Source organism: Chrysemys picta, chromosome 3, assembly GCF_011386835.1.
Source record: "Chrysemys picta bellii isolate R12L10 chromosome 3, ASM1138683v2, whole genome shotgun sequence".
In the NCBI taxonomy this organism is placed as follows: Eukaryota; Metazoa; Chordata; order Testudines; family Emydidae; genus Chrysemys; species Chrysemys picta.
In genome coordinates, this window is record NC_088793.1 from 98,812,560 (window position 1) to 98,833,413 (window position 20,854).

General features: G+C 42.7%; 1 protein-coding gene across 6 annotated transcripts in view; it reads left to right on the plus strand.

The window, feature by feature from the left end:
• Nucleotides 1-305: 305 nt before the first annotated feature.
• Nucleotides 306-20,854, plus strand: part of LAMA2 (laminin subunit alpha 2) — a 470,353-nt gene continuing 449,804 nt past the window's right edge. For 4 of the 6 annotated variants that reach the window (XM_065588563.1, XM_065588564.1, XM_065588566.1 and 1 more), the window contains exon 1: nucleotides 306-453. In XM_065588563.1, the coding sequence (XP_065444635.1) occupies nucleotides 321-453 (133 nt within the window). In that variant the 5' untranslated portion in view covers nucleotides 306-320. Of the gene's footprint in view, nucleotides 454-7,862; nucleotides 8,026-20,854 lie in introns of those variants that run through there. The other 2 variants (XM_065588561.1, XM_065588565.1) reach the window with 1 other exon arrangement.

Here is a 20,854-nt window from a genome sequence, read left to right on the forward strand (position 1 = left end):
CGGGTATCTCAAACAGCACAGTTCTGGGGAACTCTGGCCAGGTGAGTCCCCAGGCTGAGTCTGTGCTAAAAGGGCCTGTGGTGGTACTGAGGCTGAAGCAGTGCAGCTAGGCTAGGAAAAGGCAGCAGACCCAGATCCAAACCCCCTTGCCAATGATGAGCAGCCATTTCAGGCTACAATTTGCCCCTGTGAAAAAGTGCTAGATGAAGACTGGCAGTTAGTCACTGAGGCAAGGTGGTTCCCCAGGGAGGATCCCTTAGTGTGGGGGCACTGCTGTGGGGCAGTACCCTAGAGAAGGGGCACCATGGACCAGGAGGAACATGGGGCCTGAACTAAAGGGGTATCTGAAGAAAGGGAGAAGTAGATGGCAGCAAGTGAGACACTGGCCAGGAGGAGTTGCTCGGAAGCTGAAAGAGCTAATTCCTGGACCAACCAGCAGGAGGCGCTGTGCCAGTGAGTGGTACGCTGCACGACACATGTTAAATTAATTCATTTAACTTCATGATTCCCTGCAAGATAAGCAATATTATACACAGCTTCTAAATGAGTAAAATGACCTGCAGAGAGTGTGGCCTGTCACAGAGTAAATCCTGGGTCATAGACCCATTTTCTAACGGCAGACAACATTACATCCTGTCAGAGAGATTATTGCCCTCAGAATTCTTTCCTTTGCATGTCTTTCCCTCCTCAACAATTCAGTAGTACTGTTCCACAATCATTTCTAACTTCCAAGTCAAGTGGAGTAAGAATGCAAGAATGTGGTGTTTAGATGCTGCATGTGATTATTAGAACTGGGAGCACTGGCTGTTGGGAGTCTGAAAGGACAGGAAACAGGAAGGAGGGGAGAGGAGTTGAGGAGGCTGGGAGAGGAGTTGAGGAGGCTGGGAGAGTTACAGAGTGTGTAGCTGCAGCTTGGAAAAGAGACTTCCACTGTAAATAAGCTTCTGTTGAAGTTGTTAATACTTCGCTTGGTGGATACAACATTTTGGCGACGAGGATAGATCTTCTGCCTCTGAACCCACCTGCATCCTTTCTGCAAAGCCCAGGTGAGCCTCCAATTGCTTACTGCCTGGATCCGTATGTTTGAGACTTACCTGCTTGCAATCAGTGCTACAGAGATTTCTGAAGTAAGAAAGCGTGCTCTGCTAATTCACTGCCTTGTAGCAGAAGGGCAGCATATATTTTACATTTTTCCCCTTGCAGATGATAAATATGAGACTGCACTCACTGCATTAAAGAACTTTTTTGTGCCCAAAGTGAATGTAGTAGCTAATCGCTACAGATTTCGCCAGCGTGAGCAGAAACCAGGGGAGACTCTAATGCAGTATATGACTTCCCTGAGGAGTCTGATTGTAACTTGTATCTTTGGGAATATGGCAGATGAGATGATTAGAGACCAGCTCATTGAGAAAACAACAATGCTTCATGTAAGAGAATGCTTACTTCTAGAACCACAACTTACACTAGAAAAAGCAATAACCATTGCTACCCAGATTGAGTCAGCTACAGCTGAAATGAGCCAGGGTACAGGAGGCCCAGTCCAGGCTGTGACTCCTTTGCAGAAAAGTTCACTATCACTGCAGACAAACAATTGCAAAAGGAAAACTTTTGGTCCCTCTGGAAATTTCCATTACTTGCGTCTGATGAAGTGGGCATTCACCCACGAAAACTTATGCTCCAATACTTCTGTTAGCCTTAAAGGTGTCACAGGACCCTCTGTTGCCTTTGATTTCAGTGGGCTCTGAATCAGGCCTTATATGACTATCCTGTTATAAAGCCCCTGTTAAATGCCTTTGACAATTTATTATGTGTGAAGTTTTTGCTTCATAAGAGAAATCTTTAGAGAACATCAGAACTTTAGAACTTTGTTCAAAAATGTGCCTGCCACTAAATCTAACTAATACAAATGTATAGAGAGAATGACTAGAAATTAAAACGCAAGCACTGGAGTATCCTCCACACCTGTAAGAGGTGTTTGGAAGCCCAACACACCGTTGGTATTCAAAGCATAATGTTTTAACTGAACCTATGCATACATTGTTTGTTTATTTACAGTTATGCTGCAGTGTCTTTCCCACGTTGTTCTTTGGTTTCTCTATTTTACGGTCTTATTTTATTTCTTCTGAAAAATAAATTTAAAAACAAACACAAAGCATATATAAAGTTTATCAAGTAGAATCTCTTTGTAATAAAAGAAGCCCATCATATGAATGCTAAAGACTTTGATCTCCAAAAATATGAAATTGAAATTTAGCATCTTGTGAATTGAACCCCACTCTCACCTCGCTGCACCTGCTCATGGACAGGGCACTACTGCTATTTGGGTGCGTCATCATTGCAAAGAAGAATATCACCAAAATAACCTTTAGGACACCAGCAATACTTTGAAGTTGAAATGTGGAGAGGGAAACAGATGGGCAATATCTGGAATTTTATTTGTCACATATTACCCATCTGCTTCTCTCCCTGCCTGTATTCTTTGCAGTAATATCAATTTTCAGGAAGGCAAGTCAATATAATCCTATAGAACTGATTTAATTCCTCCCCCCGAAACTCATCAGCTGCTGGCAAGGAAATATAAAACCTAGACTTGATGACTAAGCCAAACAATCCCCATGTCCATTCCAGGAGAGGCAAAAATATAGATCAGGGTAAAATTAGTAGACAGAAACTCTCTTTATTAATCATTTCTAGCAATTTTGGCAGTTTCTCATGCAACAGACTTACCAGTTGAAGCCTATTTTTAAATATACTTTTAAATTGAAAGTATCATGGATCACTCAGAGTGGGTTATAGTTTTCCTTGGTGAATAAGTCTATGAAAATCAGTACTTGTTCTTTGGCAGTTATCTGATCATCTAAAAACCTACTCATTGAGTTCTCTGCAACAAGTGAATATTTGTTTAGGGTGGGTAGATGTTTTGGTTGTAGTAATTAAATGTGTGTTAAGTAATCCTATCTGCTCTCTTTTCTACATTGACCTAAGATTTGCCAGCTGTTTACTAGGTATCTTTTCCTCTTTCAATTGGCCCAAAAGGGCAGCAAGTAGATTGAAAAGGGGCCCATTAAGAAGCCATGAGTATGGCTTTTGCCCTTTTGGAAGCACAGTCTGAGATCAGGCAGGCCCACCACTTCTCTCCCCTACTTATCTGCATCTACAGTGTAAGAATCAACATGGTTTAAGTACCATGTTTCATAAATGCTGGTGCACATGGTATGAGAGTAGTGGCCCATGGTGAGGGGATACTCCTAATGAACAGTGGGGCTGCAGTGGGTCATGGGGTGAGCTGGGATATGTTTAAAGAGCAATGGAAAATATAGTGCTTGAGCTGAGAGGGGCCTGGAAGAGAGAAGATCTGCACTTTGAGCCATATGAACTTTGTCAGACCACAGCAGTTCTGAGGGTCACTTCTCCTCTTTCCATGCTCTCCTTCACTCAGCCTGTCACTCCCACACATGCCTATTCACTTCACTTGACCCCAATCCCAAAACATACTCAATTCTTTCTCTCGTCTCCTTCTTTCCTCCCATCTATTTTCTCTTTCCTTTCTCCTCCTGAGATCATAACCTTTCCTTGTCTCCCACCCATCTTGAAGCAGGCTTCCTCTTGTGCCTCTCTGCACCAGCACATTCCAGAGTGCAACTCTGGTGGGATTAGGGAAAAGTGGTGATTTTGCCCCTGGCTGGATTCTTAGCTACTGCATATGACAATGGTGCAGCGATAGGCTCAGTGGAGTTTAATGTACACATGAGGGAGGGCTGGCTTGAGGACTCATGTAGGGAGAGGTCAGGTAAGCAACATATGACGGCAAGAGTGGGGACAAGCTTGAAAGTGCTGACCTACACAGCCATCCTGCTGTTAGTTTCAATTTAGCTGGCACATGACCACTTTAGAGATTTGGAAAACCTGGCACTCTACAATTTTTGTAGAACTGACATGGATACTGGGTCAAGTCCTGAAAAGGCAACATTCTCAGTTTTCAAGGTCATGTAGTCATCTAGGAGCCAGCAACCTGGGAAGTTGCATGAGTAAGGAAGTGGCCACGTACACTGTGGCGAGGCTGGGCTACAGGAAGCTCAGAGCTGGCAGCAAGAGAGCAGCAGGCTGCTTACAACAGTGAATTTGTCCCCATATCTTTGGATTTTAATAAGAGGTTGATGGCTTCTGAAAGTGTCCTTGAAAGTAATACTATAACACAGTTTGGCTTTTTGACCTCTATAGAGGTTAGATCACATCTGAGCCTTCTACGGCCTGTTAATAGACCTTCCTTTAGCTCAAACAGCAGAGGCTCATGCTTTAAGGTGCCAGTTTCAATCTCCAGTGACAATCCATCCAGGGCGACCTGATAGCAAGTGTGAAAATCAGGACAGGAGGTTGGGGAAGGGAGTAATATATAAGAAAAAGCCCCAAATATCAGCACTGTACCTATAAAATAGGACATCTGGTCACCCTAACTCCATCCAGCATTGTGACAAACTGTAGCTAGTACAGGGATTTGCACTGCTGTGGACTCTGTTTGGGTTGAACGTTCCTAGCCGGAGGGAGTATGCAATCCATGCTATGGTGTGGCTCTTACAGCGTCTTAATGAATGCAGCTGCAACTGCCTCTGACTTAACAGTCCTGGTACTTTATCTCATGTAGTTGAGACTCATTCTTTTATGAAAAACAAGGAGTCCTTATGGCACTTTAGAGACCAACAAATTTATTTGGGCATAAGCTTTTGTGGGTTTTGGACCACAAAAGCGTATGCCCAAATAAATTTGTTAGTCTCTAAGGTACCACAAGGACTCCTTGTTTTTGCTGGTACAGACTAACATGGCTACCACTCTGATTCTTTTATGAGTGATGCGAGTAGTTTTCAGATGCCCTGATTACAAAATGTGAACTCATCCATTTTGGAACTCCAGGGAATATATTTGGAGTGAACAGCTTTAAGCTTTTAGTTACCTTGCATTTCAACAGTGTACTTTCATCCCCATGCTACTTAGCAGCCAAAGTTGTGGTGTTTTTTTTGTTTTTTGTTTTGGTTTTTGTTCCGTTCCCTGAAAGGGATCAACAAGAGATACTACTTCACATAAAGCTTAGACTAAAATGTGACAGTGAGACTATGCTAGATTGGTCTGACTAATTTCCTCCCAACATGCCACTTATTACATACACTATTGCTACAAAGCAATTAACTTTCAATGGCAGAACTATCAATGCTAGTCTTGAATTCGGGTTTTCCAGTAAGATCTGCAGAATGCTGCTACCTCATCACTGGGAAAGTGGAGGGTAGAGTTTTCTATTTACTTAAGAGTGACAAATGGCTGACAGTTGAAGGAACTTAACTGTTGTCATTTTACTGGGAGAAAATGCATAGAATGTATTAGAAGTAATGGGAGTTTTCAAAACATTGCAAATACTCGAACCATGTTATTTTCGATAAAACCTCAAAATGAGCAGTTTTTCCAAGGACAAGAAACAGCTCTACTAAATGTGGAGTAATAGTGAAAGAAACACATGGGTTGCATTGTTGGATATAACAGAGTACAATCTATTATCAGCAAAATACAGTGTTCTCTTGAGTGTGAACCTGAAATGGCTGAAAAAAATTATCAACAAAAAAGTTCATGATTTTGAGAGCTGAAGTAGGCATACCCAGATTTGTGGGACTATGGCAAACTTTCCATGTCTGACATTGTTTAACGAATTCATTACCCAAACTCCATTTAAACAGGAACTGTCATAGGAAGTTCAGATAATGATTTTGGACTTCAGTGCATAAACATTTATGAGGGTGTATTTATGCCTGACTTGAGCAAATACATATAATTGTTTAATCTGAAATATGAAGATTAATTAAAAAAAAACTGTTAAGAAAACTTTATGGATGCATGGGTAAGCATTCAAATCAGGAAGTTGTTGAAAGTGCAATCTTAACTACTCGGTTTTGTGTGGATGAATCATAATGCGGTCTCTAGTTGCATTATTAAATTTCATTTTTCTAATACAATCTATTATACATTTTTCTACCTCATATACACATTTGTAGTAACTTTTATATATACACTTTTTTATTTTCATTGTCAGAATGGCTTAACCTGTCTTTGACATATTCAGGTCAACAAAATTGACTTGAAGTTCTTTCCCCCCTTTAAGGGATATAGTTTAATAATTTTAGTCCAATCTCTCAACCTTCCTTTTGTGCACTTCAGGAGATAAGGCAGTTAGCTATAGAGGGAACTAGTTGTAAATTGATTTTTACAATGCCAGCAAATTTTGAAAGTTACTCAGTTGTAATTAATTTGTAATGCTGTGTAAGTATTGTTAATAATAAATGGAGATCTACCTATCTCATAGAAGTGGAAGGGACCCTGAAAGGTCATTGAGTCTAGCCCCCTGCCTTCACTAGCAGGACCAAATACTGATTTTTGCCCCAGATCCCTAAGTGGCTCCCTCAAGGATTAAACTCACAACCCTGGATTTAGCAGGCCAATGCTCAAACCACTGAGCTATCGCTATCACTCCCCCTTGTTTAATTTGTAATTTTCATATACATGTTTTTCATGGTTCTCTCTGGCATACCTATAATAGTACACACAGATGTGTGTCTAAGATAGCAGGAAAATTATACATGGTATACTTGCATTTCCTGACTTTTGATTGCTTGACCAGGTAACTTTCTCTTAATGTAGCTTTTTGGTATAGGATTTTCCAATGATTTTTTAAAAAGGAAAATTAGAAGAAAACACTTGAAGAGGAGAAGCTCCTCTCTCCAGCTCTTAGATGCTCTGCTAGCTTGCCAAAGATTCTTGTGCTATTAAGCCATCACTGGAATACCCTAGTGAAGGTTGGTGGAGAAGGGGGGGGGGGCGGCCCTGCACAGGATTAAAAGTCAAATGCAAAGCCCTGGTATTCAGCCTTTGTATGGGGTGAAGCAGCATTTCATAGAAGATTAGGGTTGGAAGAGACCACAGGAGGTCATCTAGTCCAACCCCCTACTCAAAGCAGGACCAACACCAACTAAATCATTTGACCTTTAACCCTGTATGTGCCCAGTTCAAGCATATGCAGTGCTCCAAGTGCCATAGGAAACAAGCCACAATTGGCATGGAGATGGATTTGATCACATGATAGGTCTCTCCTCCTTAATTTCCATGATTCTAAGACATGACTGGAGATGGGCTTTGCACCATATTCTAATGGTAAATGGTCCAGCACAGTCCAAACCTAGTAGGGGAAGCAAGTTCCAGAGTTGAGGGCCCTTCATAGAGAACTTTTCCCCCATCAGCCACAGACAAACATAAGAGCTGTCAGGTCATGCCCTGAGCTAGTCATGCCTGCTGTGGGGGCTCAAGGAGAAAGTAGTCTCTTAGCCTGGACTCGTGATTAGGCAACACCTTGGTTTTCACGTGGCAGCGCGGCAGTTCCAGGAGAAGGAGGGTAGCACTCCGCTGTAGCTAGCACCGCTCCACAGCACGTTCTGCACCAGCTGAAGCGGAGACAAGGGGAGCCCCATACAGAGCCCGTTGGAATCCCATCTAGCGGTCCCCAAAGCCCGCCTGTGAACTGCGGGCAAAGGAGCCCCTGAGCAGACAGTGTGAGAGCGCGGGCCGCCAGCGTTTGCCTCTCAGTGGTCCCTCACTCCTGGGGCTCGCCTGGCTCTTGGAGCCATCCATCCTGGCCGGACCCGCAGGAACCTAGCTAGAAAGCTCCCCTGGAGGCTGGCTGTCCCGTGCCCCGAGGGCACCCGTCGGCGTCGGGCAGCTGGAGCAGGGCGCTCTGCAGGACAGAGCAGGGAGGGGAGGACAGGGGTGTGTCTTCTCCCCCCCCCCCCCGCCCCGAGGCTGTAGGGTCTCTTCCTCCTCCCTCCGCTCTCCCAGGCGGCGGCTCACTCGCCTCGCTGACCGGGGGGAAGAGGCAGCGGCGCAGCGGCTCAGGAGCAATGGCACGGGGAAGTTTGTGTCTCCTCCTGCTCCTCGGCGCGCTGGCCAGCCGGTGCAGCAGCCAAGCTGAGCAGCAGCAGCCGCCGGAGCGAAGAGGTACCGTAGCGTTGGGGGCTGGCGAGTTGCCGCCGAGCTCTGAGCGGCGGGGCAGCGCGTCGCCGCCTGGCTCAGGGGCTCCTTTGCCCGCAGTTCAGCACCCCCCGATTCCGGGGCAGGCGGGGACTCGGTGTGACAGGCCCGAGGGGACCCCAGGGCAGGCTGGGTGGCTTAGCCAGGGGTAGCACCGTTGGCATCGCCAGTGGGCCGAGGAGAGACTTTGTGGTGAGGCTCCAAGTTTCCTGCGTTAAGCTGGGAGGCAGCCCGCTAGGATCCGACCCAGCTCAAGCCAAGTGGGAGTCGGCTGCTTGTCCGTGTCTCTCCCAACCTGCACTGGTCAGAGCAGATTTGGTTCGGATTCCCAGCCCTCCATCCCCATCTGCGGTGCTGACTGACACTCCAACTTTTCAGGCACACCGTGCAGAACGGGCTCTTTCACGTGCCAACTGAGAACAAATCTGATTCCTGACTAATTCCAATTACAATTTGCCCTGGGCCCCACAGGGGCCCCCACGAGAATATAGTATTGCAACTTTTTTTCATGGAAGGGGCCCCCAAAATTGATTTGCCCCAGGCCCCCTGAATCCTCTGGGTGGCCCTGTCCCCACAACATGCACGCAAGTCCCTGTTTCAGGAAAAAGCCAAATGCCAAGCATTTCTCCCTTTTCCCATTTCAAAATATAGGGGCGAGACAGCTCTCAACATTGAGAGTGACCATTTCAGACACAATACCAAATGGGATTATTGCAGCTTGAGAAATACACTGCCTACAATTCCAGGATCTGTAATTTACTAACCCCCTCTTTTTGTCCAGTGACTGCAGAGGTATTAATGCAACTCTGTCTTGAAAGGTCTCTTTCAGTATGTGATAACTACGTATGCTAAACAATCCATTCCACCTTGCATGTCCCCGTGATGCTGGGAGTATCTGTCCCAAACCTGAGGAAGAGCTGTGTGTGGGTCCAATAAAAGATATTACCTGACCCACCCGTGATGTTTTCTGTTATACTCACATAGTATTTATGAGTATACAGGGGGGAGGGATAGCTCAGTTGTTTGAGCATTGGCCTGCTAAACCCAGAGTTGTGAGCTCAATCCTTGAGGGGGCCACTAGGGATCTGGGGCAAAATCAGTACTTGATCTTGCTAATGAAGGCAGGGGGCTGGACTTGATGACCTTTCAAGGTCCCTTCTAGATCTAGGAGACAGGAGATCTCCATTAGTTTTCTATTGGATTTGGTAGGGATGGACTTGAATATGACTTCAGTTCTCCTGTCTTCTGTCCAGCCCATGCCCCACCTAACATATATCTACAGGCATCTCTGTGATTATACTGAAATACATATTGAGAGCTATGTAAATGCATGCAGACTTTATATGGCATTCCAATTTTAAGCAAGATTATAGGCTGATGCAGTAGTTTCATGATAGTTTAGAAGACAAGGTGGTGTTATTCAAACTCATAGTAATTTTTAAAATAGAGTATATCACCGCAGTGGAAGTGAGATCATGCCCTTCCCAGGTACCCAAAATGCTGTGTCTATAGTAATAATAATTTTTTCAGCTATACAGTGCTTAATTAGTAACTTTAAAACGAAAGGACAATCTTTTTATTTTTGTTTTTTGTTGCTAAGTCTGTATTACTGTAGGTGGAAATAAGATATGAAAGCAATTTTAATAAAAAGCCATATAAAAGAAATAAGCTAAACAAAACTTTTAAAAGTCTGTTTTCTAGTACACACAGTATCACTTTTAGAGCTTGTTCTTCCTATCCTAACATTTTTAGCTCTGCTATTAAAAAAAAAAAAAGGAATTCAGTAAGGAGATACCATGGGTGTGTGATAATAAATCTCTGATTAAAATAGCTAGAATAACAATGAGCTCCTAAATGACCTTGATATCATGTTATAACCTGAGAATAACACACAGCTTCAGATTAATCTACGGTTTTTTCCTCCATTCAGGTTTTGGGTACAGGGATTTGACACCTACTTTATAAAATAAGATATATTGTCTCAAGCAGCTGACTCCTTAATGCTAATTTTAACTCTGTGAAGATAGATGACAGTTGACTAAACTTCTTCATAGAACTTAAATAGTTGTAGTAAACCAAGAAAATCTCACCCAGCCATATTGACTACATTTGGAAATTGACTCACTGTAAATACTGAAGAGTAAGGAAGATCTTAAGATAGAGTAAAGATACAGCACTACATGCATTTGCTATAATTGTCATTTGCTTTTGTGCCAAATAATTTAATTCTCAGCCAAAGAAACACTCATTTTGGCAGGGTTTCATCCTCCCTCCCCCCCAACCATCTCTTATTGCTGGGGAATGTCCTTTTCTTTAATCAATGTTTTGGTTTTTGACCTCCATGATGAAGAAACTTGCTCATTACTTTCCTCTGAGGAAGGAAGTGGGAGTCTTTGGTTTTAATCTACTTCAGCTGTTCTCAGATTTCATTGTACCCAACTCCCTTCTGACAACAAAAATGACTACTTCACCACAGGAGTGGGGGGCCGAAGCCTGAGTCTGCCTGAGCCCCACCGCCCCAAGTTGGGAGGCCTGGAACCTGAGCCATGCTGCCCACAGCTGAAGCCCTCGGGCTTTGGCTATGGCCCCAGGCAGTGGAGCTCAGGCTTTGGATTTGGCCCCAAGCGGTGGGGCTTGGGTTTCGGCCCTAGCAAATCTAATACCAGCCCTGGTGACCTCATTAAAATGGGGTCATGACCCACTTTGGGGTCCTAACCCACAGTTTGAGAACTGCTGATCTACTTCTTTATTTTAGGCTGCCACCCTGTTAGTTTTATGCTGCATGAGTCCCGTTAATTCAAAGAGGAACTCCATTACTTCTTGTAATGGAATGTTAAACTAAGTGTAAATGGGACCTTTTAGACCCCACTGCTGAATTCCAGTACTGGACTGACAGTTTTCCACTTTATTTATACTTGTCCCTAATCTCTTTTTAAGCTGCGCTACAGCTGCTAGGAGGTTCTAACACACTATAGAGAGATCCCTCTACTGCTGAAGAATGATACAGTCAACTGTACTGTGATTTTAAGGTCCAATGTCTGATCTCAGTGAAATCCAGTGAAAATTTTAACACTGACTTCAGTCGGACCAGAACTGGCCTTAAATTTGTAAGTTTATGTTCAGTTTGTTTTTCAGTTAATTCTTTATTTAATGAATAATACTGTATGGCTAATGCTACTGTGTGACTTTGGCAGCAATCTGAGATTTTGGAGGGGAGGAGGAAGCTATGCAACATGTCTTAAGTGCTATTTTCCAAATTGTTCAAGACATCACATGGAATTTCCATATTGCCCTTTAAAAATGTAAAGTTCAAAAACATCTTGTACCTCAAACATGAACAGTCTGTATTTCTACATTTTAAACTGCTTGGAGATTTACTGTGGTCAGAAACCTGGAGTTAATTTTGTATGTTGTTCTCTGCTACAGATGTTGTTGGTTGTTCTGTAGACTGAACAGTAAAGTATTTTTGTAGAATTCCTCATAAACTGACAGTATCATGTCTGGCTCACAATAAGCTCTGGTCTACACTACAGAATTAGGTCAATGTAAGCTGCCTTATGTTGACCTAACTCTGTGTCTACACTAAAATGTAACTCCATCGATATAACTCTCCCACAACACTGACTTAGCTCCACCTCCGTGAGAGGTGTAGTGCTTAAGTTGACGTAGTTGCTTAAACTGACAATTGCTGTCTTTCAGAAGCCATCCAACAATGCTCCACATTGACAACTAAATTGGTGAAATCACTCTTGGTGAGGACACGCACTGCCGACACAAGGAGCATAGTGTGGATGTGTAAAACTGATTCAATTACTGCAATGGCTCTAAGTTGACATAATTTAGGTCAACTTAATTTTGTAATTTAGACTTGCACCAAGTGTATTTTACAATGCTATTTCTTGTAGCTTTGGATATTTTATAGTTTAAGCAAAAATGCCAGGGAGCTAGACTTTTTAACACCCAACTGGGCTTCATCCTCCTTCCAGAATATTAGAAATAGACAAATTGGTGGGAATTCAGAAAGGAGCAACAAATATCCCTATGAGTTTGGAGAGAGTGAATTTAAAAAGTAGAGATTGAAAAATTAAGTGACTTACTGGGGAATGAACATAATCCTGCAATAGTTGAAAGGTGTAAGCACGAAGGACCAGAACCTGATACTTATGCTGAGGCGCACCGTAGTCCTTACTTGTGGAGTAAGGTGTCCCTGAACATGATGAATGGCATCAGAATCTGAGTCCAAATTACCTACAATGCCACCAATATGAAATAGGAAGAAATAAATGAAAGAGAAATGTAAATTAAGTATCAGGAAAAACATCCTGAGGCTACTCTATTAGGAATAGAACCATGATACCTGGTCAGTGGTTCTAGAGTTGTATGCAGTTCTTTTGGGCACCACATAGGGCTTTTCTGGAGTCTGATGGAAGCTCTTCGGCATACTGGCCTGGTCTCATGTCATTGCTGATGCCTGGAGTCACAACAATTCCTTCCCCCTACTGTCAATAGGAAAGAGGACAGGTAAGAGATAGCCGGCTTGACCGCACCCCACCTCAGTTCCAGTAGACAGGAGAATGCATCAACTGGAGTTGCAAAGAGCCATGAAGTATCCTGTCATTTCATTGTGATGCTGTCAGTGCTTAATGATGCAGAGTAACAGTGATCCCCACAATTATTTTGTCACTATCTGCAGCTCCATTTAGTGGCATTTCTGAGACTCTACTTCATGTATTATCTCTTTGCCTTCTCTTATCTACGGGAATGGTGTATGGAAGGGGACAAGCCTGCTATCTCTAACTTGTCCTCCTTCCTGACTGCTGACAATTAGCGGGGAAAACAACTTTCCCTAGTCTCTATACAGATCCAGAATCAGATGGCTGCCCACTTGTTTTTATTGTTGCTAAGGATCTGTGGTTTCTCGTCCTGTTCAGAAAAGTTGTTCTATTTATATAGAATGACTGCCACACAGCCTGTTCATGGGTCCAATTCTGCAAACTCACTCTGTGCAGAACTCCCATGAGCACTCAGATACCAATGCAGTGGGCACAGTAAAAGAACCCAGATATTAGGATCTGGCCCCAAAGCATAGAAACTTCAGGGAGATGGATTAATAAGGATACAGATATATCTGTTAATATGAAGGTCCCATTACAAATATTAAATCTTCAGAGTATTATGTGGATTTAGGCTCTGAAGCATCTGGTATCGATTGGTGTTTGAGACAGAATACTAAACTAGATGCACTATTGCTCTGACCTAGTAGGGCAATCCTTATATTCTGATATAGAATACTCTCTAGAGGATTTTGTTCTGTCAAAGAATGTTAGAATCTTGTAACAGATCTAATCCTGCTCTGATATGTTTCATAGTACTTAACCCCTTTGGTGCTGCTTCCTGGTGCAACATTACTTGGAAGCGTTGGGTTTCAAAATGACTACTTTGGTATGTGAAGAAGTACTTTAGATGTTTTTAACTCTATGTACTAGGCATCAGTGAGAAACTGTATATATTTTCCTCACACTGGCATACTGAAATTTAAGACAATCACTTCACATCTTGGATCTTACAGAGGAGCAAACTCATTTGGCACAATCTTTTGAACATTATTACTTCTAGGATGAGCAAAATACAGAATTCTTTGTGAAGTTTCTTCATTCCATGTGGAAACCTGGTCCAGCTTCTTCTTGAAGCAGTAGATAGATGGATTTGACTTACCTCCGTCAAGGGGACAAAAACAAGTTAGTCAATCTCCCAGCTTCCTTCTTGCCCTGTGGCATGGTTGGATTTGGCAAACACTAACTCCCACGCGCCTCCCCTCCCCCTGCACTTGTGCCCTTCCCTTACTATTCCACTAGCTGTAAAAGACCAGAACACCAGTGAAGGAAGATAAAATAAAGCACTAAACTAGAGTTCAAGTCAAGTTCCCTTCCTCAGGTCTGGCTTTATTAACAACCACAGAAGCTGTTTCAGCACACGATCCGCCCAGATCCTGTTGCTGCCATCTCAATAGTCACCATTGTGGTAGCTTTTATAGCCCCATCCATGTGCTAGTCAGGGAACTTGCATTCTACATGTAACTCCTTTCACACTGGAACTATGTGGCACCTTTATACCTTGTCACACTCCCGTTTATACTCCTGCATCAATGAACCCCAGGCCGTAAGAGGAGATGATGCTGTGGGAGCCGGATGAGAAACAAGCTAGTTTACTGCTGCCACATCATTGCAATTGTTATTGGTGGTTGTTTTGCTTAGTGAAGAAAGCAAGCTTGAGGCTGAATCTTGTGGGATAAATGATGGTGCTCTCTTTATTAATGTCCATCAATGGCTATTAGCCAGGATAGGCAGGAATGGTATCCCTAGCCTCTGTTTGCCAGAACCTGGGAATGGGCAACAGGGGGTGGATCACTTGATAATTACCTGTTCTGTTCATTTCCCCTGGGGCACCTGGCATTGGTCACTGTTGGAAGACAGGATACTGGGCTAGATGGACCTTTGGTCTACCCCAGATGGCCATTCTTATGTTCTTATTAGAGGGATTCCAGCAGTCTGCTCCAAGCACTAATTGCTCATGCACTAGAATAACTTTCACCAGAACTAAGATTCCAGATTCTAGTTTGGTGGCTTTAAAGGGAACGGTTGCTGAGTTGTTGATTAAGGATCCATGCCTCCTCCCCTTAAGGGAAGCTGCTTCATCTCTAGGGAATATAGGGGAAGGAGGGAAAGAGTAACACAAAGAGTGGAAAGGCTGATGGAGAAGCCCACTATTGGTGATATGAAGCAAAGGTGGTTCCTGGGTTGAATACCACTGCCTCCAAAGTTACAATGTCCATCTGCACCTCCAGCTATAGGAAATCAGCCTCTGGCTACAGAGAGATGGGTTGGGTCTGTGTCTCTAGATGAGCAGCAAGAGTTCCCAGTCATCCTCAGCCTGTCTTCCACTGCCTGGTCATGCTAAGTGTGTTTCCAAAGTTAGAGGAAACTATCATTGGTCTATTGTCTTCACTTTTGCACTGGAAAGCTCTGGCCACAGATACCTTTCTTGTAGTTTAGCTTAGTGCCTCTGCTTAACTTTCCTTCCTGGTCACAGCATGGGTAGAAGGATTCAGGGGTACAGGAGCTGGAACAGATCCCTTTGCCACTTTTGAAGATGGCACCGGAGTGTGTTTGTATTTCCCCCCCACCAGACCTGGTATGTGTATCATAGGCAATGTAAATGTATGTTTTAGATTGATGATTTATGTTAATACTCCCGGTTTTATCTTTTGTAGTATTGGCTTGTGGAGATGACTGTCATGATGCTTCTGAGGAAAATCTGAAGATTTTAAAATTTGAAAGCTCAAATTTTTGGACTAGAAATGGGTTTTGCCAATCAGTCTCAATTTTTTTGCCCCTCAAATTGATATTTTTGAGATTTACACATAGCACAAAACAAATCAGTGTGAATTTTCTTATTTTTCACCAGTTTTGCTTTGTCCTATTTGTAATCATGTTCTTAAGGCAACTATATATCTTTCTTTAATACATACTGAACACTGGGAGATTAACACATTTTAAACTTTTGGAAGCAGTTGACAACTCCCTGAATAGATTGGTTTCTTTGAGGTTGTTGATACCAGAAGCAATAGTTCTTTAGTGTACAGAACTTCAGAAAGATTTTTTGGTGTCACCTTTCCTTTTTATGTCCTTCAGGCACAGCAGGTCCTGGTCATCTAATTCAGAGAAAACAAAAGACACTTGATTTCTTGTTAACCTCTGAGGCTAGGACAAGCAGCAATAGGCTTAAATTGCAGCAAGGGAGGTGTCACTGGGCCCCAGTGGGTCACAGCTGATAATACCAGATTGAGAACAAACTGCTGAGAAATAGGGCAGACTAACCACCAGTTTGGGGAGACTCTGCCATTAGATAGAATCTCCAAGGCAGTAACAAAAGTAAACTTCTGTCTCACCACACTGGTTATCAAGAAGTCAAAAATGCAGTCTCCTTAGGCATTCAAGCACTTGTTTCACCACCAGGTTTTATGATGAGTGATTATTGAAAACCAGTTTTATCAAACAAAGGCTTCTTCTGATCTCAAGAGATCTGCCACAGAACCAGGTCAATATATAACTCAGCTCTTACCCAATAATCATGCTGTTGCCAATCCTTTACTAACTAAAATCTAAAGGTCTAATTTTAAGAGAAAAGAAATAGAGAGTTAACATGGTTAAGGAAATCCTATCCATACAAGTGATTGCAAAGTTCTTATATCAAGCTTGAAGCAGTGATTGAAGCAACTGTAGGTTTGCAAAAGTCTCTCTGGAAATTGTCCAAACAGCTTGGGGGTCACCAGTCCCTGTTCAGAGCTTCCTTGTTAAAAATCCAGTCCAGAGAAATGAAAAGGGAAATGATGACAAAATGGAGATGTTTCTAGAGTCTTTTATACCCTTTCCCGTGTGGATGGAATTTTACTGTCCCAAACCAAGCTCACAATGTAAGCGTGTGGAAAATTACAGGCACAAGCTGGAGTCCAGAGTCACATGCCCTTACATGGCTTTGACTCAAAGGAGCAGCCATTGCCCAGGTGGAGGCTAAGGCATCCACAGGAAGATTTAATGGGAGGAACGAGTTTCTTCTGTGGCCCATGGAGAGAGCCAATTGCCCTTGATGGGCCATCAACAGAAAGCTGTCTGGCTTCAATGTTGGTTTTTGGCTGGTAGGTGTTACCACAGGAACAAACACATTTGGGATACAGATCTATACCCAGTATTCGTAACTTCAGATATAAAAATACATTCATACAAACAGGATAATCATACTTAGCTAATCATGACTTTTCCATTGACACCTTACATGATATACTTTGTACAAGTTTTGCTGCAATTGTCTAACAGTGGTAGCAACAAAAATATACAGTAACTCCTCACTTAACGTTGTAGTTATGATCCTGAAAAATGCTACTTTAAGCAAAACAATGTTAAGCAAATCCAATTTCCACATAAGAATTAATGTAAATGGGGTGGGGTTTAGATTCCAGGGAAATATTTTTTGCCAGATAGAAGATGTGTATATATAAACACACAGTATAAGTTTTAAACAAACAATTTAATACTGTACATAGCAACGATTGTGACACTTGGGTGAGGGTGGGGGTGGAGTCAGAGGGTGGGATATTTCCCAGGGGATGCCTTGCTGCTAAATGATGAACTAGCACTTGGCTGAGCCCTCAAGGGTTAACACATTGTTGTTAATGTAGCCTCACACTGTGCAAGGCAGCACAAAATGAGGGAGGAGACACAATACACCATGGCAGTGGCTGCAAACATTCCCTGCAGAAACTGAATGTGATGATGAACCCATGCTAGCCCACTGGAGTGCCCCACACCCTCCACTTTCCAAAGTGGTGGTGGGTGCATGTGTGTGAGAGAGAGACACACATTGCCCCTTTAAGTATGCTTGCCCCACTCTAAGTACACTGCCTTTTTAGGTAGATCAGCAAGTTGAGACAGCAGCTTCTGCCAGCAAGCGCTCTCAGTCCTGAGCCCTGTCATGTCCCCTGATGCTCTGTGGAGATGGGGTACAGGAGTGGGGGGCAGGAGCTTGGGGAGGGGGACACCCTGACATCAGCACTCCTCTTCCCCCTGACCTGCTGCACAGCAAGCAGGAGGCTCCTGGGAACAGCTCCAAGGCAGAGGGCAGGAGCAGCACACAGCAGTGGCACACGGGACACCTGAATTGCCTGGCAATTTATAGCCTGCTGGGCAGCTGCTGCACAGGGAATTTAGGGGGGCTGCCAGTCCACTCTGGTTCCAAGCCCCCGCCAGCTAGCTCCAATGGGCTGCTCTTCCTGCAAGCAGTGGAGAAAGCAGACAGCTGCCAAACAAAGTTATAAGGGAGCATTGCACAACTTTAAATGAGCATGTTCTCTAATAGATCAGCGATGTAACAATGTTAACGGGATAAGTGAGGAGTTACTGTATGTGGTCACATTTCAATCCTAGAGCATCACAGACAGTTTAGGTTGAACATTAGGAAAAACTTCCTAACTGTCAGGGTAGTTAATCTCTGCCATTGGAGGTTTTTAAGATTAGGTTAGATAAACACCTGTCAGGGATGGTCTAGATAATATTTAGTCCTGGCGTGAGGGCAGGGGACTGGACTAGATGATCTCTTCAGGTCCTTTCCAGTCCTTCCATTTTTTTGATTCTCCTTCCTGAGATTTATACTGCAGTTTCAGACAATTTGTCCCTTTGGTTAATAAGTGTCCAATTATAACCTCCACTAATTGCTTTTAATTAATTCAGAATGAAGGAAGGAACTCCACTCCCACAAATGCCTTCACAGTCAATCTGGCTACTTGGACTGACAGTACTTGGAGAAGATCATAATTCTGAATAGAGGAAGCAGGACTTTCTCCTAAGTTCCAAATGCAAGGGTGATAATGCTAATGAGCCTCAAATATATGTATAATAAAATGTATATATTTTGTTGTCTCCATCTCTCCCACCCTTATGTTGTCTTTTTAGACTGTAAGCTCTTTGCAGCAGGGGCTTTGCCTTTCTTTGTGAGGGTGAATCATGCCAAGCATATTTCTGATAACACCCACATACTATTACTAATTGAGGTTGCTGTCAAGGGTGAAACAGAACACTCCTCCATTGTAAAATAAACAGACAGTACTGACTAATCTGTATATTAAATGTCTTTGAGGCAGCAATGGGACTCCTTTACTGTTGCCACTAAACTAGTTCATAGTAGGCATCCTACTAGGGGCTGCATATCATTGTCCCTCCAAACCAGCTTCTGTAACTAATCATAGATGCTTGGTTCCTGCTTCACTGATGGCAGCTTGGATGCCCTTGTCAATCAAGAAGAGCAGATAGTAATTGATGAGGTGCCCAAAAAGAATTTGATAACTCTTAGAATATTGTTGCACTGTGTGTGAGATAAAGAGTGAAACGGTGGCTAGCTTGAACATAATTGCTATTACACCAGTGTTCTTACTCAAGCCTTTTTCATTGACAGGATTTCCAAGAAAAGTAATATAAATTAATGGGGTGGTTTTTTTTGTCTTGTCAAGGAATAAGATAACTTCTCAGGATTAATATATAAAAGTCATCTGTCATTGCAATCAGTTATTTTAGCATAGATTACTCATCATCATCACCAATAAGACTTTGACAAGGACTGAACTCACTGCCAGATTCCTCCAGCAGAAAATCTGACTCAGTGTAATGTCATTACAAGGTCTGCAACAGCTGGAGCAGCAATATGCCAGTGAACACTTGTGAAACTTTATAATGAATAATAAACAATACTTTTAGAGGATCCTATCCAAATGCTACTAGTACGCCTTGTCCTGCTCCTAACTGCCAATAGTACATGCATGTATTTGGTTGACTTGGGTTCATGGGTTTGAGTCATAGTCATGTTAAAAAAAATCAAGCAAAGTTGAGGTTTGACTTCATGCCCATAACACAAGATCCTGTCATTCTCCACTGCTTCAGGAACAGGCACAGTTACTTTGATGGCAGTTAAAAGTGGAGCCACCAGAGCAGTGTGGAAAACTGCTCTGAAGGTGGTAAAAAGAACCACCACTATGGGAAATGAGCGAGAAGTAGGAAGAAGTCATTCCAAGGGAAGCTGGGAGTGACAGGTTGAGAAGGAAATCAGAAGGACCTCTCTTTGGGAGGTTTGGGAATGGGAACCTTAATGATCTGAGGGCAGGGATCCATGTATGATAGAAAAATAAATGGGAAATGTGCTTTGAGATCCACACATGGAAAATCACAATATTAAGGGTGGACTTGGAAAGATTAGATTTTTATCAGTAAATGTTGGTAGACTTCAATTTCATCACATACACAAATTGAATATATTTCCATGGATAATAAAAATTTAAGAGACAAAGTAAGAAAAATGCTGTTTGAGAACTTAGTCAGAATCCAGTGATTTAGACATCTGAATTAGGCTTGTTACAAATGGATTGCCAAATGTGTTTAAAAAAAACAAACAACAACAAAAAAAACCCAACACATACTTCAGGCTATTTACTTTGTATGTTTTGACATGAGATGTTGACAGTTTGTGTTTTAATGGTAAAGCTTTAACTTTTTGAATCCCAGCCTCTGTCATTAAATAATTCTTGCCTGACCCCTCATAATTTCCTGCAACTGTGAAAATTTGATTTTTAAAAAATGCTTAAAGCCAAACATTGATATCTGATTCAATTATAAATTTTGATTTTGCCAAGCCTAATTAAGAGCTAGATATTTTTTACTAATTACTAGTGCTGTCAAGCAATTAAAAATTAAATTAATCACTATTTGTGTGATAAATTGTGCTGTTTAATAACATTATTTAAATATTTTTGGATGTTTTCTACATTTTCAAATATATTGATGTGCTAAAGATTCATATGTCCCTTCATTCTTCAGTCACCATTCCAGAGGACATGCATCCATGCTGTGATGGGCTCTGCGCTATAACAATCCAAAGCAGTGCAGACCAACACATGTTTATTTTCATCACCTGAGTCAGCTGCTACCAGAAGAAGGTTGACTTTCTTTTTTGGTGGTTTCGGGTTCTGTAATTTCCGCATTGGAGTGTTGCTCTTTAGGTTTCTGAAAACATAAGAATGGCCATACTGGGTCAGACCAAACATCCATCTAGCCCAGTATCCTGTCTACTGACAGTGGCCAATGCCAGGTGCCCCAAAGGGAGTGAAGCTAACAGGTAATGGATCTTTCTCCTGCCGTCCATCACCACCCTCTGACAAACAGAGGCTAGGGACCCATTCCTTCCCCATTCTGGCTAA